Below are 23,517 nucleotides of genomic sequence, written 5' to 3' on the forward strand. Positions count from 1 at the left end.
GGCCAAGCTTTGGATGTGAAATGAAAGATTTAGAGCGCAAAACAAATGCCCAGAGGAGTCAAGGCGCTGAAAGCGGTTAGCCATGAAAATGGGATGAAGGGGAAGAGATCGGGATAGAGGACCCGGAACCTCCACCAAGGAGTAAAGCATGTGTATCTATCACCACAACCTTCGGGACCCGCAGCTTGCACTGAGACCCTCACACAACCTCCAGTCTCACCTACATTTCAGCTCTCAGTGGTGCGCCATCGTAAAAACAGCCACAACCTCAACTCACCCAAACAGCTGGAGGTGGCTAGGGTCACTGACAGTTCTATCGTGCATAAAAAAAATATATAAATATACTGAGCAAATGCATGAGAAGGTAAAACGCAAATAGGGACAGATAAGTTTGCATGTTTGCTCAAATCGATCATGACCTTTGTGTGTGAAGCGCACTACTCACCCGTGAGGGTCTCAAAGCGCTGGGGGGGGGGGGGGGTGCTGCTACTGCTCGAAGAGTCCAGTCTGGAGTAGTCTCCTGAAGGGGAGTAGGTCCTGGGTCTGCCGTAGGAGGATGGGGAGGGTGTTCCAGGTCTTGGTGGTGAGGTGGGAGAACGATCAGCCGCCGGAGGTTGTTCTTCGGATGCGGGGGATGGTGATAAGAGCAAGGTCGGCGGAGGGGAGCTGGCAGTTCAGGGTGTAGAATGTGAGTCGTCTGATGAGGTATGCTGGTCCGGTGTCATGGAGTGCCTTGTGTGCGTGGGTGAGGAGCTTGAAGGTGATACTCTTGTTGATGGGGAGCCAGTGCAGGTCTCTTGTGGGGGGAGGGGGGGAATGTGGCTGTGTCGGGGGATGTCGAGCATCAGGCGGGCAAAGGCGCTCTGTATGCGTTGTAGTTGTTATAGCAGTTTGGCCGGGGCTCCCGCATAGAGGTTGTTTCCGTAGTCCAGCCTGCTGACGAGGGCCTGGGTGACCGTTCTTGTGTTGGTGGGGATCCACCTGTAGGTCTTGCGGAGCATGTGGAGGGTGTTGAAGCGGGAGGAGGAGACAGCATTGACTTGTTTGGTCATGGAGAGCGTTGAGTCTAGGATGAACCCCAGGTTGCGTGCGTGGTCGGTGGGTGTCGGTGCTGCTCCCAGGGCGGTCGGCCACCAAGAGTCATCCCAGGCTGAGGGGGTGGAGCCGAGGAGGATAACCTCCGTCCTGTCCGAGTTCAGCTTCAGACAGCTGTTCTTCATCCATTCTGCGACAGCTTTCATTCCTTCGTGGAGGTTGGTTTTGGCAGTGAGTGGATCCTTGGTGAGGGAGAGAATCAGCTGTGTGTCGTTGGCGTAGGAGATGATGTTGAGGTCATGCTGTCTGGGGACGTAGGCGAGCGGGGCCATGTAGTTGTTGAACAATGTCGGGCTGAGAGATGATCCTTGGGGTACGCCGCAGATCTCGGAGGCTTCGGAGCGGAAAGGGGGGGGGGGGGGGAGGCGGACTTACTGACATTAGGGAATTAAGTGATTTTGACTACAGATAGGGCCATGAATCTAGAGCAGCGTTTCTCGAACTGGTGGTAGTGACCAGATTTTTGGTGGGTCGCTAGAGTCCAGGCAATAAAGATGCTTTTAAAATATTTATCGTGTCACATTTTCTGCACTTCAAAGACTGCAGTAATGTCAGGCAAGGTCTTCTGCTGTATATAAATATTTTTTAATTCTTCAACACGGAGACTTTTCAATTTGTGGCCAGAAAAAAAAAAGGAATTATGGGGCAAGCCTGCACACGGAGTAGAAGACAGGCCTCCAGATTTCCATTTACAACAAAACGTAAATACCTGTAAAGAACCATACACATTCAGCAATTAGGAAAGCAAAATTAAGCACTTTTCTGCAATTCTGAAGTGTAATGGAAAGAGATTTTAATAGGATAAGAACAAATCAAGACACTACTTGGGGACACAAACAGGAATTATTCTAAAACCAGATTTCCACACATTTGTGTGCAGTACAGTTTATCATAAAATAGCCTGTGCAAAGTAAGGGACCATTTCAATGGAAAAATGTGCTGTCTGCAAATAATTTGCTACCGCGTGAATGAATTATATATATAGGCGGACACTGGTCTGATTCACTTTGTGGTGCTATGAAAAAAAAAATATATATATATATCTGCGAATTAATCTTTGAGTGCCGTTGTAGTCCGTACCCGTGTTGTGGATACCCCTCTTGGCAGTAGGGATAACAGGAATATATAGACACACACATACATACACAACCTAATGTCCCCAATCCATTAAAGCTAGGTGGATTCATTCAGGGAGCAGAACGAAGTGGTTCTAAGAAGTTTGGGAAGCACGGGACCTGGAGCCCAGGAGGACTGGTCTCATTGCTGGAGACGAGCCCCACTTAACCCCTTGGCTGCGGCAGGAATTCCGCCGCAGCGCTGGGGGGGGCGGGTTTGGGGGCAGCGTGGTGGCGCTGTGCTCATGACGGAGCCACTCCGTCATGAGTCACGGTTGAGCTGTGCTCATGACGGAGTGGTTCCGTCACGACTCCGCCCACTGCGCTAATTGCCCGCACAGGCGCCAACGGCCGCAGCATGACAGAACCACTCCAGTCATGAGCACAGGGCACCCGTGGCTCATTAACAGGGAAGGGGTTAAAGCCCCGACTGTTGCACTACGATCTGCTCGTGCGTCGCCAGTTACAGCAAGGTGGGCTCTCTGTCGTGCTCTTGAGGCTCCTCTACAGCACCCAAAGCACACTTGGGTGGGATTCACGCTACCAAAACAAGTAGTAAAGACAAAAATTGCCTTTTTGTTGTGTAATTAATCGTAGACCAAAGACTCAACCCAAACTGGGTCCCAGGCCTCAATGACCAGAGACTACTGATCAGCAGGCCTTACCCAACTCTCGCCTCAACCCAGAAACAGGCAATCTATGGTGCGCTCAAGGTCCAACACGTTCATTCAAATCATTGCTTGGCTGTGACCATGGTTTACTTTCAACAATCAATAGCTCTCTGTGATAAGATAACCGACCGCGACCTTTCACCTCACTTACCTCTGTAGTCCGTAAGCTTGATGTCTTTGAACTCGCCGCCAGGCATGACGGCCGTAGCCTGGAATTCAGGGGCAGGTTTCCCAATCTGTGCCTTGCCTGCAGACATCTTGCTATGCACTGAAAGAAAAGTAGAAGAGAATCAGAAACGAGGTCCTTCGGGGGCTCTTGAGCGTACCACAGGTCTACCCATAAACGACCAACACTGGCTTCAGAGCTTGCTTGGAGGAGAACCATTGGCGCGTGGCCTTCAACCGGTGGACTGTCGATCACATTAAACAGTGCCCCTAGACAAGAGTGGAGCTCCCAACTGAAGACCACCTGGGATAACACCTCAACTCCCCACACTAGCCTTCATGGGTTCAAGAGAAACAAAGGATGAAACCACCATACAACTGCATTGTAGATGACTGCGACAGCACACCACACTACTGGTATACAGAAAAACACCACAGTGCAAGCAGAAGCAAGAGTCTGTGGGAACCCGTACCACCCCACCCAGCTCAGTCTTACGATCAGTGCCAGCAAACCCTTTTACAGCTATGGGCGTAGCATGTGCTATGGGGTCACAGCCAAAGATGGCCCACAAGTGCAACAGGTGACGGGCGCTTTGTCGATTTACCTTCTTCTGTAGGTTTTGCATTTTAAATGTGCGCCTGGGGCTTGTCTGAAGAGTGAAGCTGTGCCAGGCTCCGCTCTGGGCACAAATCACAGGCACCGACTCAGCTCAGTGGTGGGCCCGGATAAGTCGGATGGCTTATTAGTGGGGGGGGGGGTTCGAAAGAGGGCAGTGGCACAAGGAGGGTGAGCAGTCAGGCTACCAAGGACTGGTAGGTGCATCAGAAATACTTGACAGCCATTCGGAGAAACAGGTCAGTCGGTCTCAGTACTCCCATCTGACAAGAGTGAACATTCCAGAACACCACCTGGTGGGGGCGATTCGATGTTCAGGTTTGTGCAAATAACTTTCTTCACTACACTGATGTTCCCCTTTTAGAAGGTACCTATGGGTTCTGGAGTCTGTAACTTGTACAGTACAAACATACACAGGGGTGTTCTTGGTGTAAGGTAGGACAGGTGGGGGTAGAGGCCTAGTAGCAGTGGCTTAACCTGGGCAGTGGAGGTGACATCCAATAAAATGTATTTTCTGATGAATGGGTGGTTACAGGTGTCTTCAGTCTGGTATAGTGAGGTGTCAGTCAGATTTCACCTGGGATTTTTGCATGCACACCGACAAAAACACTAGCTGCCAGGTTTCCTAGCTCCACGCGTGATGCTACTCTAGTCCAGGCTTTTTGCCAATCGATCCTGGGACATAGTCCTGTTTTATAATTAATACTACAAATTCCAGAATTGAAAGAAAACTCCAGGACTGGGGCAGCATATCCTGCATAACTGGGAAACTTGGCAGGGCTGACGCTCTGTTTCAAAAGCCCTGAAAAATGTTTACAAACTATCGTTTCTCACTAAATACTCTTACCACTCCGAATTCCTCTCCCTTTCCACCGCTTCTTACGCCCCTCCGTTTTGCCCTGTTTTGTTTAGAATGTATTTTAACATTATATGCCAGTGATTGTCGGGTAATCTGACGCTTCCACCCCCAATCTTACGGCCCACGCTGCCAGCTCGCAGAAGAGGCGGGTTTTTAACCTCATCCAGACACTGGCCGAGAAGAGATGCACCCAAGCTCTGCCGTCGGGCACGAGGTGCTCTGACAGCCGTCAGGCCTCCAGGGTAGCTCTCTCCTCGGGTTTCTTGGCCTGTCCACCTACAGAAGGGTCACTGAACTATTGAAACCAGTGCCAGGAAACAAGTTCTAGTTGTATTCCAAGCAGACTGTATCCGGCCTGTAAGGGCACAGATTAAATCTGGTTATACATAAAATCAAGTATTCAGAGTTCATTAGGAGTGCACGTTTTTTTTTTACACTCCATGCTGGTCTTGTTTTTATTTATGCATTTATATAGCCCGTACTTTACCCAGACGAATTCTATTCACACCAAGGATGTAGTTATTGGTTTCCATTGCAGTCTCTGCACACTGGTCCGCTCGAGGAGCTACAATAGCGCTCGAGGAGCTACACTGTTGCATAATTGTGTTGAAAAGTAAATTCTAAATTACTATTGGGAGAGGAGTGGGCCTAACGGCGAGGGTGGTTGACCTCGAATCTGGGGAACTGGGTTAAAGTCTCGGCAATGACGCTGAACATCCTGTTATTCTGGGTAAATTACTTATTCTCCCCGTGCCTAACAAAAACTTGTGTCCTCATGTAATGCAACTGGTGCCATGTAAAAACTGATACCCGATTCGGGTCAAGTTCGCGCTATATAAAACTCCCCCCAATTTTTTTTTTTTAAATAGTAAAGAGTAGTACTTGTAGCAGAGAGGTCCCCGCAAGTATGGCCAGAGAGCACCACCCACGTGTAGGTGCACTAGGAACAGACAAATGGTCTTCCATCACGAGGGGCCCATTGTCCGCCTTCTCTCCAAGGAAGGTGACGGAGGGCCCTCAGCAGGAGAGCCAGAATGGAGATCCCCTCTGCAGAGTCACCAACCAAATGATGAACACAGGGTGCCCAGTCAGGCCGCTTCACAAATGAGTGGCCTTGGATCCAGCATAGGTCCCCACATCACCTCCCTGGTGTGGCTGGATACAATACTTGACTGAGAAGAGGTCAAAGATCAAGTTTGTGTTTACAACTGTGAACCCGGCAACCTCCCATCTCCAACAAGCAATGAAACTGGGCGTGAATATGGGCACCCCACGATGCATGAAGCTGCTCAAATAAGCAAGCCTGCTTCCTCGGTTGCCCACCCCTAAGCTGCACGAGGTGGTCTGGTCCACTGAAGAGCGGACTCACTGACCCAATATTATCACACAAGATGATGGATGGAATGTTGCACATTGGCAAAACATTCACCCCCAGTCACAGATCTGGGTTTAATCCATCGTTATTTTGCTCACCACGCCACCCCAGTTCAGACATGGCCATATGCAAATCAGTCTTGACCCTGTACCTCATGGGAGCAGTCCAGCCTGAACTGCCAAGCCATGTCTTCCCTGGGCCGGAATCAAGCATCCTAGGACCGGTTTCAGGGTTTCACCCCTCTTCAGCCAGGATAGCTTGACTCCAGTGGCGTAGTGAGCACGGGACCCACGTCTGGGCATGCCCTTCCCACATAGGGTGAACAGCAAAACACACAAGATGATGGACGGAATGTTGCACATTGGCAAAACATTCACCCCCAGTCACAGATCTGGGTTAAATCCATCGTTCTTTTGCCCACTACACCACCCCAGTTCAGACATGGCCATATGCAAATCAGTCTTGACCCTGTGCCTCATGGGAACAGTCCAGCCCGAACTGCCAAGCCATGTCTTGCCTGGACCGGAATCAAGCATCCTAGGACTGGTTTTGGGGTTTCACCCCTCTTCAGCCAGGATAGCTTGACTCCAGTGGCGTAGTGAGCAAGGGACCCACGTCTGGGCATGCCCTTCCCACATAGGGCTAACAGCAAAACACACAAGATGATGGACGGAATGTTTCACATTGGCAAAACATTCACCCCCAGTCACAGATCTGGGTTTAATCCATCGTTATTTTAATTCAATATTATCACAGCCTTGAAGCTTGAATGCGGTCAGTCTTATCTGGTGTCTGTAGCCCCCACCCCTCCAAGAGCACAGTATGCCAGCCCAGTGCCAGTGTAAAGTGTGCTGTAACACTTGCATCGAACCTGGACAGCATTGGACACCTGCTTTCCAGCCTGGCAGGCTCCTCAGTAGTTTAATTCCCTTGTGCTGTAAACATCTGTTTCATTGCATGCCTTGGGTTTAGATGTTACACTGGAACAGCAATAACATCCTTCTTGGCGCCCGCTCAGCCGTGCAGTCCAAACAGAAGCTATTGTGTTCCCTCACACACAGGCCAAGAGATCCTGCCGAGCAAACACACGCACAAGCCAGTGGAGTTCACTGGGGAGCGGCAGCGGTGTGCAGGCGGTGGAGACTGGAGTCCAGTCGTGCCAGGGAGCCGGTGAGCCCTTCTGTACACGGCGCTTATGTGGCACCGGACGTGCGGGCACTGCAGAGCAGGCGCCGCCCATCCTCCCCGACCCCGTGAAAACAGGGGGTGGGGGCGCCTTTAGGCGGCTCTGCCAGCCTGCACAGGCGTTGGTTATAAGCAGACAAGCAAGTGCCTCAAAAACAAAAGAACCTCGCCGGAAAAAGGAAAGTAACTGATGCCATTTTAACACAAGCATTGGCACACAAGTCTGGCATTGACAAAACAGCGATTTTTTTGCAAACATTTGTAACAGCCATTCAAATTTAAAAATTATGAAAAGTGAAACTGTCCAGTCCAAAGGTGCCAGGTAACGAATGGGTTTCAACATTGACCGAGCTAAAAAATACAGCTACTTTTTTTTTTTTTAAACACGAAATGCAAAAGGCGAGTAACCCATGAGGCTTGGCACTTAAGTGGACTTTTTTTTTTATTAAGTAGAAATGCACAAGCAGTCTGCCACTCACAGTAAGACAGCCAAAGGCTGGAGCCTGCTGACCACCAGCCTGCACCATATGCGGCGGGGATTCGAAAGTGTGACTACCGCCTGAACTGGTCAATGGATGAAGAGCGCTGAAAGCGGTTTGCTTGCATACAGGATGAATTTTGGAAAACAGGAGTCTGAGAAGACCCTATTGAGGTCTCAAAGGCAGCCAAATTGCATTTCTTTTTAAAGTGTCCCCCAGGGCCATTTCAAACATGCAGTCTCCTCAAAGAATCAAAAACCAGAGGTAAATAAATTGATTGTATCACTTTTTTGGCACAAAAAAACAAAACAAAAACACTTGGGATTTACAAAGCCACACAAATACAGATCTGCATGGATTTGTAAAATAGCGCAACACTGCCATGCATCACCTAGGCCATATATTGGTGGAGCATGGACACTGCCATGCATCACCTAGGCCATATATGGGTGGAGCATGGACACTACCATGCATCACCTAGGCCATATATGGGTGGAGCATGGTCACTGCCATGCATCACCTAGGCCAGATATGGATGGAGCATGGACACTGCCATGCATCACCTAGGCCATATATGGATGGAGCATGGACACTGCCATGCATCACCTAGGCCATTTATGGGTGGAGCATGGACACTGCCTTGCATCACCTAGGCCATATATGGATGGAGCATGGACACTGCCATGCATCACCTAGGCCATTTATGGGTGGAGCATGGACACTGCCTTGCATCACCTAGGCCATATATGGGTGGAGCATGGGCACTGCCTTGCATCACCTAGGCCATTTATGGGTGGAGCATGGACACTGCCTTGCATCCACCCATGTACTGAGATGCAGACCCATATTTTCAAATACTTCTAAACTTAGGTTTGCACCAAAATGATCTGTTTGGGGCCAGTGTAATGGAGAGGAATCTTTTGATCTCCTGTTTACACTGCTGCTCCACTCTGCAGAGCACAGTAATGAAATGCCCTCAAAGGATCACAGCGCGGGTACCTCACTTGACACAAGGGTACCTGCGTTGGCACTAGTCGGCCACAAGTACGCCAGAACTGGGAGAATACGGTGCAGTTCTGCTCTCTCCCTTTCGCACAACGCAACTTCACTTGCCGTCTTGCGTGAAAAGTTAGTTAACATGCCGCCAAGTTTCAGAAAATGACACTTAAAGGCAGCACTAGGTTTAACCGTAAGAGTTCCTTTGCCACATTTAATTAATAGCAAGCAGATGCCCATTTCAGACAAGTCTGTCAGATCCAAGAGGATGCCATGTTATTGAACATGGATCAGGAAGTACTAGAAGGAGTACTAAAGGGTACACGCGAGTCACTGTAGGAATCCTGGACGTGGAGGAGGCAGAAAGGGCGAAGAGATGCCAGGCCAGGCCTGCTCATAACACGAATGAGCATCCTCGCCCTCTCACCGCGCTCTGCAGCGTTGCCAGACTCAACAACCTAAATGAAATTCCAGGACTGACCGTTGTCCTGCACTCAAGGACACTGGCAACAGGGGAAATGTAGCAACTGGAACCAGAAAACCAGAGATCCCGTCCCAGCTGCTCCACTAGACTACAATAGTGATCCTGGGCACTCTGCAGAGCAAGAGATTCCACACCACCCCCGTGTTGAGCATTAGGTAATATATTAAGGCAATGTATGGAGAGAAGCTGAGCAAGCGCGTTTGAAAGGGAAACCGCCCGAAACCAGTTCTGCAGCCCGAGACCGTGGGTGCACTTGCAGCATGCATCTAGTTAAAATTCTGCAGGGCTAAGAGCAGCGCTGCAGACAGGCGTGGTCCAACGAGGAGGCAGCCGCCAGAGGATCCTCATTTACACACTTCGGAATCCAGATGAAGTGTCAGGACGCCACCGTCCAAAAAAAGCATTTGTGTTTATAACCAGAGCTTGACGTTCACATCTAATAACTCGAGATCTAATTGCCTCCTCAAAGTAATTTGTCTTCGGGCGTACTAATCGTTTTTGACAACTTCCAAGTAATGATCTCCAATTAGCCACCAAGCAGAGCTCCCATTTGCCCTGCCTTTCTTGTATTTCCTTGATCGTATCTTTCCCGCTTAGCCTTGATCACTTCCATTCACCTGAATATCTTTCTCTCACTTTTCGGCCTAATTTGTGCTGTTCGGACTCTTAGCCTTTTAAGGTCAAGCCTGAGCCAGCTCGCATGCGCTGCTCTGCAAGACTTGTGGCGATTGAGTAGCGAATAGAAGCCCTACACTCCGCCCATATTTGATATTGGCTTGTGTCATGGTCTGTCCTAAATGCTGGCTTCTAATTCGTAAAGAGGCGTTTCGTACCTCCTCCTCTTCATTCCACCTCCCATTGCGACTGCCCCCTTTACTTCGGTTGTTACACTGTACGTGTTAGACTGTGAGCACTATTTTCTTTATTCAGTTCCTCTTACTGCAGGCACGATGTGCTTTGGTACCTTTTTAGCCCCCCCCCCCCCCCACTCTCGTTATCCTGCCTTGTTTACCCCATGTTGTCTGTGCCTTCTTCCTCAATCACACCCGCCGTCCGTGATGCCTACCATTTGCAATGCAAAAGGTCTCCATTTACACAAGTTTGAGCTATTGGCATTGTAAATGACAATGCTTTTTATTAAAAAAAAAAAAAAATAGAAAACGTTGTCATTTACAATGCCAATAGCTTAAACTCTCGTAAATGCAAGACATTGCATTGGAAATGCTGGTTAGGTCTTGCTTGCAACAGCACCATGCGTGCTCACTTGCGAGAGATTGTCTACAAGCGGCTTGCAGTCCACCCTCTGCTCATTTGTTGGCTTCCCTTTTACTATTGGTTGCCTTCTTGTGTTTACATCATCTACTCTTTTGGCTAGAGAGTGGGCTAAGTACTGAGTGCTTCAGCTTCACGGCCATCCTTCCGCAGTAATTGAGACACTTAGTTTTTCTTCTTCCCAGTCGTCCTTTGAAAGGGATCTTTGTTGGGATGGGTTATCTGCTTCCAAATGTATTTTCACTAGGACATGGGTGCAATTGCTTTCTTTGGGATAGGATTTCTTGCCAAATGTAATTTCCCCCCACACAAGCGGGAATTAAACATTCTCAGAACTAGGAAGGAGGGGTTAGAGGAAGGGGGTTGTACCAAGACGTAGCAAGCACTGGCAAACCCAAAAGGTCTTGCCTTTTAGACTATTTGCTCTGCCATTGCAGTTTGTTCATGCTTTACAGCACAGATCTTGCCAACTTTGGCAAGGATCTGCAGCCATGGTGTATAGCAGAGCAGCTCACTATGAAGCATGGCTAAATTAATTTTGCAAAAAAAACATGCAACCAGCACCAATGCATTTTATAAAATCATTTTTTAAATGCATTAAACCAGGCCGCGTCACTGCTTTTTAAAATTAGTTTTAGCCAGACTGAAAACACCCACTCTGCTGTACTGCAGAACTATAACAATGCCAAAGGCCACAGCTCTCAAAAGGGAGAACTATTGGCTTTGCCAATGCTAGTTTGTCTTTGCATTTGACATCCCTCCATTCCCTAGTCTGTTCATTCCCTACTCTGCTGCTCCCCCAAACCATCCCACCTAACCCAGACTCCCAGGGCTTTAAATATTACATATCTTCCAATTTACTCATGTTTCTATAGGTGCATGGCCTTTGCCTACTGAAAGCTTGACACGGTCTACTGTGACCTCAGACAACTGGACAGTGCCCTTCCCACAACATGCCAGCCAGCTCATGGATGTAAACCTCACAAACCAATAGTTTATAAATAAATATACAGTGTCCCTGTTTAGAGACAGATGCTGCAGCCAATCGGCCATTCACGATGAAGTGAAGACTATGCGAATTATGAGATTGTAGAAAACGCCATCAATTTTACGGGAAATGTTTTACTATACCTACACCTTGACAGTAAAAACACCCCATGAAACTAGTGAATATTACCTAGATATTCACAAAACTTTCACAAGTTCCAAAGCACATGCCTTCTGGCTGTTGCGCACACCAGCCACAGAGAAGCGCTGAACAGAAGCAGGCTGTCATGGTCCTGGGACCTATGGCTGAAGTTCGCCTACAACTCTCAGGGGCTGGAGTAGTTTAACAGTTTCCCATATATGGAGCGGAGGATTATGCATGTACCTTTCGGTGGTTGTGTGCTTTGTGTGAGGCACTTATGAATATGATATTTGTGTTGCACAAACAGCCATAAAGCAGCAGAGCACTGTGCATGGTCCAAGACTAGCGTACAGTCAACGAGTAGTACGCAAATCCAAGCTGTGGAAGGTTAATGCTTTGTGTTGTAGTGTTCTTTGAAGTAGTGAGTCTTCACCACCTTCCTAATTTGCAGTGGCTTTGGGGCTGTCCTGATTACTTTGAGGGATATTGATCCAGATCCTGGGCACAGATTTCAACAGCCGGTCTTTTTCCCTCACTTAGTCTGCAGTCTGATGGTGTGCTGGCTGCGGGCGTGTCGAGAGCCACCAGAGCTGGTGAGCTGGTCTGCAAGAAGAGCCTGGTGCTGGTCTGGATCGCTTTGTAAAGGATGCGTCTGGTTTTGAAGATTGTGCGGGCCAGCCAGCAGTTCCATCAGAATGGGGGTGATTTGATCATATTTCTTCAGGCCATGATGAGGGGTGCACAGGCGTGTAGGATACCCCCATGAGGTGCCAGTGTGGGAGGTCATGTTTTAGGCCATTACCACTATCCAGATGGTGGAGTAAAGTGACTTGAGCAGCAGTTCTAAAGTCTCTTCCTGGAAGGAATGGTTTAGGAAAGCTGGTAACAAACCATCTTGTTGCTAACGAGTCCCTTGAAGGTTAAAGTTGGTGTTCAAGGTGAGTCCAAGTGACTCCGCATTCAATGACGGTCAGGGTTTTAAGCCATCAAGGTTCACATCATTGAGCAAGGTTTGTAGTTTATCGCGTTTCTTGTTCTTGATAAATAGGAATTTTACCTTGGCTGAGTTGAACTTCAAGCGCTGACCATCCAGATCTGGATGATGTGCAAGCAGTCCGAGGCGCTGGATGTCAGAAGGAGACTCAGAGTTGTGCATCATCGGCATATTGGAGCATCTCAGAGTAAAGCACCAAGTCGCTCTATGTACAGGTTGAAGATTAGAGACTTTGGAGCCCTAGGGGACTTCACATGTGATCGGGATCTTTTGAGACCTATACATGACCAGGTGTACAAACTGGTGCCGATGAGAAAGATGGAAAAGAAGCTAAGAGCATGCCGTTTGGCAAGGCTAACAAATGCTGGTCGGATGAGTGGTGGCCCTCCGAACTGGGCACAGTTTCGAACCCTAGACAGGAAGTGAAATCTTGGTGTAAAAAATAGATAAAGCACGGTCTATGAAAGGGCAGATCGGGGCTACTACCGGTATCTGTTTTCATACCATGCACTTCACTACGAAGAGCCTTTCCTCATCTCCCCCATCACAGCCAGAAGAACGCTAGACCAGGCACTAATCCGAAGTCTGGTCTATGGCAATGCACTACTGGCAGCAGACAGACATACGGCCAAATTACAAGTAGTGCAAAACACGGCAGCCAGGCTCGATTTCAAACTTACGGCGGGAGCCGCTCCAGCCCCACGGTTGACATCCTTACACTGGCTAGCAGTTAAGCAAAGCAGAAATTTAAAATATACACCATTACCTACAACTCCTAAGAGGCAAAGGCCCTTGTAATCTTCAGCAGAAACTCAACACTAACTCCCTGCCACACATGTAAGCACACATGTGAAAGCATTGCCGAGTGTGCCCTGTGTTTGAGCCTCTCTTACCTGGCTCCTGTTCACTGGACAGCTTCAGTTAATGTCCATCTTTGCAAAGAATACAACAAACACAAAAATGCTCAAATCATTTCTATTCTAAATAAATTCACGTTTGCCAGACTGTCTGCAGCACAGAGGTACCCCTTGGGTGAGTTGCATGCTGTATTAAGTTTAACATAAGTGTAGGACATTGCGGATTAATTCCTTTTGTGACCAGGGCGCGGGAGGGTGGGATGGTCAATTCTGCCCAAGGTGGCAGAGGTCAAGCAATATCAGGAAGCAGGAGTCAAGACCGCCTAGCCTGAGGAGTAAAGAAGCAGCTTCCCTGCTGCAGCATGATCTGAAGCCAGACAGGTAGTCGTTCAGGTGATCAGCACGGACATAGTGTGAGTTTTCAATGATTTTGGCAATAAAATGTAGCGAGTGATGGGCCAGTAGTTGGAGAGGATGTCACTGTCTAGTGTTGGCCTCTTTAGGAGTGGAAGCTATGACTGATCTTGAGAGCTTTGGAGAGATGCCTCGAGTGAAGGACATCGCCAGGGGGTTGGAGGCATAGATCGAGGGTCCAGTGACTGACAGCCGAGCATCAGCTACCTGTACACCCGTTAACAATAGTTGTAAACATTAGGCTACTTGTCAAGGATGTCAGCCCGGAAACAAATCCATAGAAAAAAAATGGCAACTACAAAAATCATTGCACTAGCTGGCTGCAACAAGAACAGGATCTCATGACCACCACCCACTCGCCATACTTCCATCCAGCTCATCTCAATGGCCTTGGTCTTTCTTTGGCTCAGTCTTCTTCCCGGCCTGCCAGAAGAAACCCTGAAGAGTCTGATGTGTACAATGCACCTGCCCAACTGGTGCCGTCTTCTAATGTGTGGACCAGACACACCATCAATGAAAACAACCTTTTATAATAAGGTTGTAAGTACACAGGAGTATTCTTACACTGCCCCATTACCCACCCTTCGGCACCAAGGCCTACGCACTACTACTGCCCTGCCTTCAACATCACGCATGGCACCAGTATTTCCCCTACAGGATAGGGTAAAGAGCCTTTTAACGACAAAGCCTTTTAACAAAAAGTGAGCCCAGGAAACCGTTCAGTCATCAGTCCCAACCGCATCAGGGCTAAGGAACTACCATGTAAATCGCATGAGGATCAACAGCTTCCTCCGAAATTTGGAAAGGAATATGCCTCCTTATCCCGCATTCTTTTTTTCCGCAGGGAATCAACGCGGTTGTTACGACAATGTTGTGATTCCGCATACCATTACTCCGCAAGTCGGAACGACTCGCAGGGGGGGGGGGGGGCGCTGGATGTTGGAATAGTATAATTTACTATTCCAACTCCAGTCTGTGCGGACAGTAGGGAAGGTGTTGGATTTTGAATCTAACCCCTCCCCCCCACCCTGTGCAAGTCGTTGAACCGACTTGCTGAGTAATGGTATTCGGAATCACAACGCGGTCGTTGTAACGACCGTGTTGTGATGCCCTGCAGAAAAAAGGTTTGTTGTAAACGTCGTTTACCCCCCCTGAATATGCCTTCTTATCCCGCATTCTTTTTTTCCCCTTCTTGCTTTACATTAGGAGCACGCTGATGACTCCCTCTGAAGAATACTACCTCACTCCTGCTCCCAGAGCCCAGCTACCTCTGCAGGTACCTGTGAACCTTGGAGTGCATTGCACGGTACAGCACTCCACTGCTTAATGGCTAGGTTTGTGCTGTAGAGAGCGCATACAGACAAACCAACAATGAGCAAGGGCAGTCCTCGCTACCAAGAACTGCCAACATTTCACACTAGGGCAGGGCTGCCTGGGAAACACCAGCCTGCCGCACCCAGAAGTTTGTTGATGAACAAGAAACAGACTCGACCCAAAAAGGAAAGTCCCCACACCAGGAGAAACCAAGAGCACTTCCTTTTACAGGAAGCCCGTCTTCGCCAGTTACTGTTCCTGTTTCGGGTGCTGAAATTTCCATTCCAGAGATTAGGTTTATAAATGCAGATATCGTTCTTAGGGTATTTACTCCAGACACGTCCCTCTGGATTTAAAGGCATTTAATGTGGTCTCATTTTGAGACAGTTGTTGCATGTATTGTTTGAAGGAGGGAGTACTCTTCAAAGTGAAACAGAAGAGCGTGTGGCTAAATGCCTGTGGTGGTTTTAAGTACTTACTGTGCACAAGTGCAACACTAGCATTTGGGGGCCGCTTTCAGTGCGAGCTTGTCAACTTCCATTTAGCTTTACCAAGAAACAACCCTAAACTTTCCAGTCCCTGCAAGCTCCAAGGCACAAAACAGAGCAATGTAATGAGGGTTCATGATCGCTTTCAGCTCTAAGGTGTTGACAACTTAACAGGAAATGGAGGGTGGGTCGGGGGCATGGGTGAAAAGAGCTACAGGTTACCTGCAGAACTTGCATGTGGCCTTGAAACTTCCCGCAGCTCTGTCTTTGAAAGCCTGCACCTTCACCGCCGAGGATTTTTAAAAGCAGAATGGAGAATGAAGGTGGCCAGGGTCTTTCACCCTGCCCTGATAACCTAGCATTACGCTGTGCCCCGTTTCACCCTTTCTTCACTGCCATTTTCCTCGTCCCTCGAGCAGTTTACAACTTCTATTTTGATCATTACCACTTCCGCAGCAACAAGTCACACTGTTTCGATTCATTTTCTGATACAAGCATTGAAAAAGCAAAGGGTTCTCACCTGGATCTACTGGCATCCAATGGCTTTCAGTGTCGAGGTCACAAAAGTGAAGCAACCCAGCACAATAGTAACTTAGGGGCATATAATCAACAGACTGCGATAATTATCGCAAAGTGCACTTAGCGCGCTATTGCTGGATTACGTCTCTGTGTTAGCGGCGTATTAGCAAAGCTTTGCTCAGAGGCGATGTAAAATCCAGCGACAGCGGTGAAAACCAGCAACAGTGTGAGAAATCCAGCGCTATTTTCATGGCGCTAATGTAAAGCTTGCTAATGGGCAAGTGTGGACTTAGCCAGCTTGTCAATGGGAGGTGGATTGTTAGGTTAAGTCAGGTTTCAATCAGGTGTTAAATTCCAGCGATAATCGTGGTTAGCGTGACTTTATCGCTTCGCGGGTCCGGGGCCACTTTGATAATAGAGGGAAGTTGTGTTTGCGACTGTTTCCATGTTGTTTTAGTGAGGAACGCCTACTGTGCATATCATTAGCGATAAATATCACTGACATGCATAGCAGCAAAAAAATGGCTGCTATCTCAAGGAAACAAGTGCTAACGCATGTTAGCGTGTCCTTGTTGATTGTGTGATAGAAAAATAGCTGCTTTTCTGGCAATATCTGCCGGAAAAGCAGCAAAACTTCTTGATAAAATGCGATTTGCTTGCTCAGCTGATTTTTAGGTCTCGCCTAAGCAGCGCCCATGCGCTGCATAGGAGGACCCTTAGCTGTCGCTCTGCTCTTTTTGGAAGCACAAACTTGTGCTTGTGGCGGCATCCACCTTGTAGGAGCTCACAGGGGCGTGCCACAAGCACGAGTATGTGCTTCCAAAAAGAACAGACTGCTCTCCCAAGCGCGTGCCTCTCACTCCTCGCCCACACATCCCGACCACTCACTCGCTCCGCCCTCTCCGTCTCGCGTCGCGGTATCTACTCAACTTTCTGTGATTCTGGGCAAGTCACTTAATCTACCCGTGTCTTTCATGTGCTATGCCAGCGATAGTGTTTGGATATCAAGGGAGCATCTCTTGTCTCCCTTCTTTGCGCTGCCTCTCTAGACACGTCCCACTGCCGTATCGCGCCCCCTGCGCTTGGCCGCCTCCCTCTCACTCAGTTCAAAATCCCAGCTTTATTGACATGATTGGAATGCAAGTATTGCCAATAACTTACAAATGGAGTTAGATGAAGATTCGGAGCGTGGCCAGCATCTTTCTCCTGCCGGCTCCCCCACCCTCACAGAACCTTGACCGGTTACACCGATCACACAGCCTCAACCAGCAGCATGGACACGGGTATGGAACCCCGACCAGCCGCATCCCACCACTGCATGGAGCAGTGACACTGCAGCACCCCCTGCAGTCCTCAGTGGTTTAGGGAGCCACAGCTGCTCTGCATGAGTGCCCTTCATAGTTGTAACAATCCCATGCAGTGAGACCATCACCACCTGCATACTGGCGCTGCCTCAGGTCACCTTATGACCTGCAAACCCAGTCTGCCACTTCATCACCGCTGGTTATTAGGAGCACATAGTAGTTGCCAGGTCCAGCCTGTGTGCAGCCCGATAAGCAAAACTGTCCCTTAGAACATCAGAGAACCACTTACAAAGCCAATAGGCCTAGCTTGTTGTAGGTGTAATGTTACATGTTGTATTAAATATCTGGATGCAGTGACAGGAGCAGCAAAATACCAGTCTGGCGGCACACTATGCTACACACAGATTTTCAGTTTCCATGTTTTAAGCCAACATTTTAATCACATTGGCCATGCCCCTTAGAGACCCTTGCAGTTTTTTCACCCCACTTAAAGCCCTCCAGGACACCTGCTTAATACTTCTCCCCGCAATGCGTCCACACAACCGGAGATGCTGCGCCCTCTAATCCATGTTAACACATTTTTAATTTATGTGTTTTTGACACATTAAAACATTAACAATATCGCCCCAAAATATCGGAGCTCACCAGTGAGATCCAGAGTTTCTCATCTCCGGCCATGCGTGTAACTCAGAGTGGCAGCCTGCAAGTACCATGCTAGTGTTTTTTTTACGCAACATCTTTTTCAGAGTTCTCACAATTGCAAAGGAGCAATAAAATAGGACTAGGTCTCCCCAGCTAAGCTTCCAAAGCGAGGCTGCCACAGAAGTCTGGGAGCGGTCTCGTCTGGATAGTAAACGCAGAAGCAGCACCATTCAGATTAGTTTTCCAGGCTGGGAGAAACTTCTCCCTCCTCTGTTACACACTAGTAACAAGAAAGCTCCACCACCCTGTTGTGCTTCGTTCTCATTTCACACTGTTCTTTGATTCTTGGTTTTTCTACTTTGTGTTCCTCTTTCCAAAATACATTTTGCGATAACTGCCAGCTCACCCTGCTTTGGCAGGCGTTTTCCTCCAACTAGTTGCTTTGGGCTTTGTATGACAGTGATGTATAAACATAATAAATAAAAAATGCCATCAGCACTTCTATATTAATGGCATGCGTTGGCTCTTAAAAATGCCAGAGCGTTCACAGTTTTTTGTTTCTTCTTGTAACAAGAGAGGAGCAGTTCACACGTGTTAGAACCCGTTAAACCACTCATTAATCAATGCTGCTAGCTGCTTCTCTAGTCCAGTGGTAATTCCTCATTCTTAGTCCTCTACACACCGTTTCAGCTGCTCTTCTGGTCCCAGTGGTATTCCTCATTCTAAGTCCTCTAGCAAAACTGCAGCTGCTTACTTGGTCCCAATGGTAATTCCTCATTTATAAGTTCTCTAGGCAATGCAACTAGCTTCTACTCTGGCCCAACAGTAATTCCTCACTCCAAGTCATCTAGGCAGTGCTGCAGCTGGGTTTTGATCACAGTGGTAATTCTTCACTCTTAGTTCTCTAGGCAAGCTGCTAATTGCTTCTCACATCCCGTCAGTAATTCCTCATTCTAAGTCCTCTAGACCGTGCTGCTAGCTGCTTCTCTGGTCCTTTAGGTAATGTCTCATTCTAAGCCCTCTAGGTAGTTGTTAGCTGCTACTCTGGTCCTGTTGGTAATTCCTCACTGTTAGTCCTCTAGGCAGTGATGCAACTAGGTCTCTGTTCCCATTCGTAATTCCACATTCTTAGTTCTCTAGGCAGTGCTGCAGCAGCGTCTGTTCTTAGTGGCAATTCCTCATTCTTCGTCCTCTAGCCAGTGTTTCTAGCTGCTTCTCTGGCTCCAGTCGTAATTCATCATTCCTAGTGTTCTAGGCATTGCTGCAAGCTGCTTATCTGATTCCGTTGGTAATTCCTAATTCTAAGTCATCTAGGCAGTGCTGCAGCTGTGTCTCTGGTCACAGTGGTAATTCCTCATTCAGTGCTGCTGGCTGTTTCTCTCGTCCTAGTGGTAAATCCTCATTCTAAGTCCTCTAAGCAGTGCTGCTATTTGCTACACTGGTTCTGTTGGTAATTCCACATTCTAAGCCCTCTGGGCAGTGCTGCAGCTCTGTCTCTGTTACCAGTGGCAATCCCTCATTCTTAGTCCTCTAGGCAGCTCTGCTAGCTGCTTCATTGGTCTCATCGGTAATTCCACATCCTAAGTCCTCTACACAGTGATGCTACCTGCTTCTCTGGTCTCATCTGTAACTTTTTTTTCTAAGTCCTCTAGGCAGTGCTGCAGATGTGTCTGTTCATACATCCACTCTCTCCAAAAACAAGCATTGGCATAGCCAATAGATCTCGCCTTTGGGACCTTATAAGTGTTTAGTTATCCAGCACAATATCCTTGGTGCTGGAACATCAACTGTTGCATGGCTAAACACTTATAAGGTTCCAAAGGGGAGACCTATTGGCTATGCCAATGCTGGTTACATTCTTGTTCTAAATGTAGATGGTTTCTTTCTCGTGAAAAATCTTTGGACAGCAGCATGCTCCTTTAGTTTTACTCTAGAATGGACGCTTCATTGTGGAATAGTTTGTGAAATTCAACAAATGGGTCTTGCCTTCCCTTAGTGAACAAGCACTGCTACAGATCTCTAGGGTGAAACTGGCTGACAACCACAGTCACACAAGCCATTCTTTTGTTGATAAACCCTTTACACCTGCAAGTATACAAGCAGATCTTTCTGAACTGGCTGCTGCCAAACAAATGACTCAGACCTACTCCGGCCATCTTACAGAAAGATGGTTCTTTGTCCTGCCCTACCCAATTCATCCTGCACTCCTCTTCCATACATAAGTGTAGGCACAGCTACAGAATCACCACATTCAAATGTGATAACCTCTTTGTACCACATGCACATACAATTATTCTCACAAGCAATACTAGAAACCCAGAACACATCAGCCAAACCCAGGCACAAGTATAGCTTTTTGGTGTGTGGCTGCATCTATGGGGCAACTTTTATCTGGAGATTAGCAAACGGTTCAGTCAATACCATAGCAGCCCCTAGCAAGATCACACAGAGTTTACTCCTACTGTGGGTTACCTTGCTGTTTCATCAAACAATCAGAAGCTTCATAAAATAGTAGCAGAGCGGGGCTGGAGGCAGCAAGAAAAAAAGAGTTACACATACACGAGAATGGATACACTAAGGAAAAAAGATATATTTCCACTACAACGTTTCAGCTTCCTCCTTCCTCAGGTAGTACAAGATGGTTTGCTAAGAAAAAGATTTATGCACAGCTGGCTGTTTTCTTGTGATCCTTCATCTTCAAGTGTATATACACACACGCAACTGGGATCTCCCTTATAAACGCAGCTTACTAGAAAGGAGCCTGCCGAATCAACGAACGCTGCCAGCATAACTCAAGCCGTAAATCTGGACCTTATCCCTCACATCACTGGTGTCTGGTGCGTCCCATGCCATCACTTGTGGCATGGAACCCCATTCTAGCCAGAATCGGCACTCCCAGCGACACCGTACAACGCCCCATCCTTTCACAGCTACCCAGGCGGTGCTGCAGCGCCTCACCTAAGAGCAGGAAGCGCTACAATACAACCTTCACAGGCGGGAGTGGGTGCCGCGGGTATGGGGGGCCTCCTGCGAGGCTACGAACAAAGGAACCTAGAGTGGGCTCCACTTCACCCATGCCTTTACATATGCGGGCGCCTTCCTGCAATTATAGGATAATCACATTCACGCGGTTGTATTTGTGTGGATAATTATCGTTTTGTATCTGTTGCTGGAGTCCACGCGGGGTCGGTGGGGGGGGGGTCTCGGAATGCCAAGGGCCTGAACCACCTGCACACAGGCGGGGGAGATACCGTCGGCTCGGGGGGGCGACCCTTGACGTAGAATGTTTCATTCTATTTGTGCACCTCACCCCCGCCCCCCCCCCGTAGTTAGTACGGCTCGGAGCCCCTCGCGCTAGTCGTCAGGCGCGGTGAAGGGAGTCGTCAGGCGCGGTGAAGGGAGCCGGCACGCGCCGGGGGGAGGTCGCGCGAGTCCTCCCTCGCGGGCAGAAGATGGCGGCCTAAGCCCCGCTTCGAATCCCTCACGCATCCATAGACTCACCCTCGGCTCCTGCGCTCCACGCGGTCTCTACTTCTCAGAGGTTCTGTCACCGGGGCCGGGCTGCCGGCCGAGCTCGGCTTTATAAGGAGGCAGAACTCGCAAGCGGGGCCTGCCCTCCCTGCGGGCCGCCTCCCCTGCCCCCACCTCCATCCTTCATCTCACCCGCCTCCCCGCCCCCCTCGCCTCCCGGGCATCTCACCGTGCTCGCAGACAGACTCGTCCCCTCCGCCCCCAGCCCCCGCCGGGCGCTTCCCAGATGCTCCGTCGCCATGACTAGACAGAGCTCTCGAGTTACTAAACTCAACGCGGCGCGTGTGCCGTCCATGCAGTGCCTACTCGCCTCCTACAGCGCCTCCAGCCCAGCCTGGGCGCCCACCCCTCTACGAGCCCTTTGTTGTCCTTCCCTGTCTTCCTCAACTCCCCATTTGCACCTATCCCTAAATGTTATCCTATGTTGCACCTTCCTCATATCTCCAAGCATCCCGGCTAGCTGTCTGCACACACCGACTATGTTCCTGCTTCCTCTGTACGTTCTTTTTATATCTACACCCGTACATACCTTCCCTGCCTGTATCCCCAATATCCTGCTGACTGACCCCGTCCCACACCTCTTAAAGTGTCCACGGGACCTCTCTGACTCTATGCCCCACTGGTATGTATCAGGGTACCCCTGGAATATCTCTGTGCTTCATAACTGCCTTGTCAGGGGCAGTAAGCGCTATTAATGCAATTTTTAATGTAAACACTCCATGAACACCCCTGACTCATGTTTGTTACAGCATACAAATGATGGACGGAATGCTGAGAATGCAAACATTCTCCCCCAGTCAAAAGATCTGGGTTAAATTCATCGTTCTTTTGCCCAATACGCCACCCCAGTTTGGACCCAGCCATATGCAAATCAGTCTTGACCCTGTGCCCCATGGGAACAGTCCAGACCGAACTGCCAGGCCAGGTCCTCCCTGGACCAGAAACAAGAATCCTGGGACCGGTTTCGGGGTATGTCACCCTTCTTCAGCCAGGTTAGCTTGAATCCAGTGGCACAGTGAGCAAGGGACCCACGTCTGGGCATACCCATCCCATTTAGGGTGAAAAGTTCAACCTCCTCAGCTCCTTCCTGGAAAGTTTCAAGATGATCCGTCAAGTGGGGTCTGCGAAAAAGTGTGTGGGGGGGGGGGGGGGGGGGGTAGTCTCAAAACTTAAAATCTCCCTGCATTTTCCATAGACTTCTTTAAGAGAGGTTATAGCAAAAACTACTTAAATGAATTAAACCAAATTTGGCAGGAAGCTAGATCTTGGTTTGCAGATTGTGCTTTTTGTGATTTGGTGTAAATCCGTTCAGTAGACTTTTTATGGGGAGGGAGGGGGGGGGAGGTGCGGCTCTCCTCCCCGAGTGGTTCCAGAGAGCCCATCACCGGTGCCAAAATTAATTTTTATGGGAAGGGGGCCATGCGGCCCCTCCCCGAACCTGAAAATGCCTGGGGAGCTCACCCCCGAGGCTGAAAATGCACAAATTGGGGGAGGGGGGAACAATAAACCTTCCCTCCCGAGACCGAAAAACCACAGGGAGCCCACCCCGGGGCTGATTCCTTTAAGGGAGTGGGGGCCGCACGGCTATCCTCCCTAAGCAATCATGGCCCCAGGGAGTCCACCCCAGGTGCCAGAGCAGCAGCTATGGCCCGGGGTGCACCCCCCGGGATATATCTGTTTCAAAACCTGTGTTTGCTCTCACTTGGTGGGAGCAATTCTAAATCCCCCACCAAGCGGGAGCAAAGACCAGGTCCGCTCCCACCTGGCAGGAGCTTTAACAAGCATTGGCATAGCCAATAGGTCTCGCTTTTGGGACCTTATAAGTATTTAGTTATGCAGCACAATATCCTTGGTGCAACAACATTAACTGTTGCATGGTTAAACACATAAGGTCCCAAAGGCGAGACCTATTGGCTATGCCAATGCTTGTTTTTTTAAAGGACAAGCAGTGCTATCAGGCTCCGGCTGCCACTTAGAGGTAGAGCGAGAGAGGTGTGTATAGAGAGAGAGAGA

The 23,517-nt window shown here is 48.9% G+C and overlaps 1 protein-coding gene across 1 annotated transcript in view; it reads right to left on the reverse strand.

Moving 5' to 3' along the window:
- LOC146835277 (peroxiredoxin) overlaps positions 1-21,644 on the reverse strand; it is a 71,524-nt gene extending 49,880 nt beyond the window's left edge. Inside the window, exons 1-2 of the mRNA XM_085602857.1 lie at positions 21,475-21,644; positions 3,033-3,149 (exon numbers count right to left, since the gene is read on the reverse strand). Of these exons, the coding sequence (XP_085458983.1) occupies positions 3,033-3,138 (106 nt within the window). The 5' untranslated portion in view covers positions 3,139-3,149; positions 21,475-21,644. The remainder of the gene's footprint in view (positions 1-3,032; positions 3,150-21,474) is intronic.
- Positions 21,645-23,517: the final 1,873 nt, after the last annotated feature.

This window comes from Triturus cristatus, chromosome 4_2 (genome assembly GCF_964204655.1).
Source record: "Triturus cristatus chromosome 4_2, aTriCri1.1, whole genome shotgun sequence".
Taxonomy (NCBI): domain Eukaryota; kingdom Metazoa; phylum Chordata; class Amphibia; order Caudata; family Salamandridae; genus Triturus; species Triturus cristatus.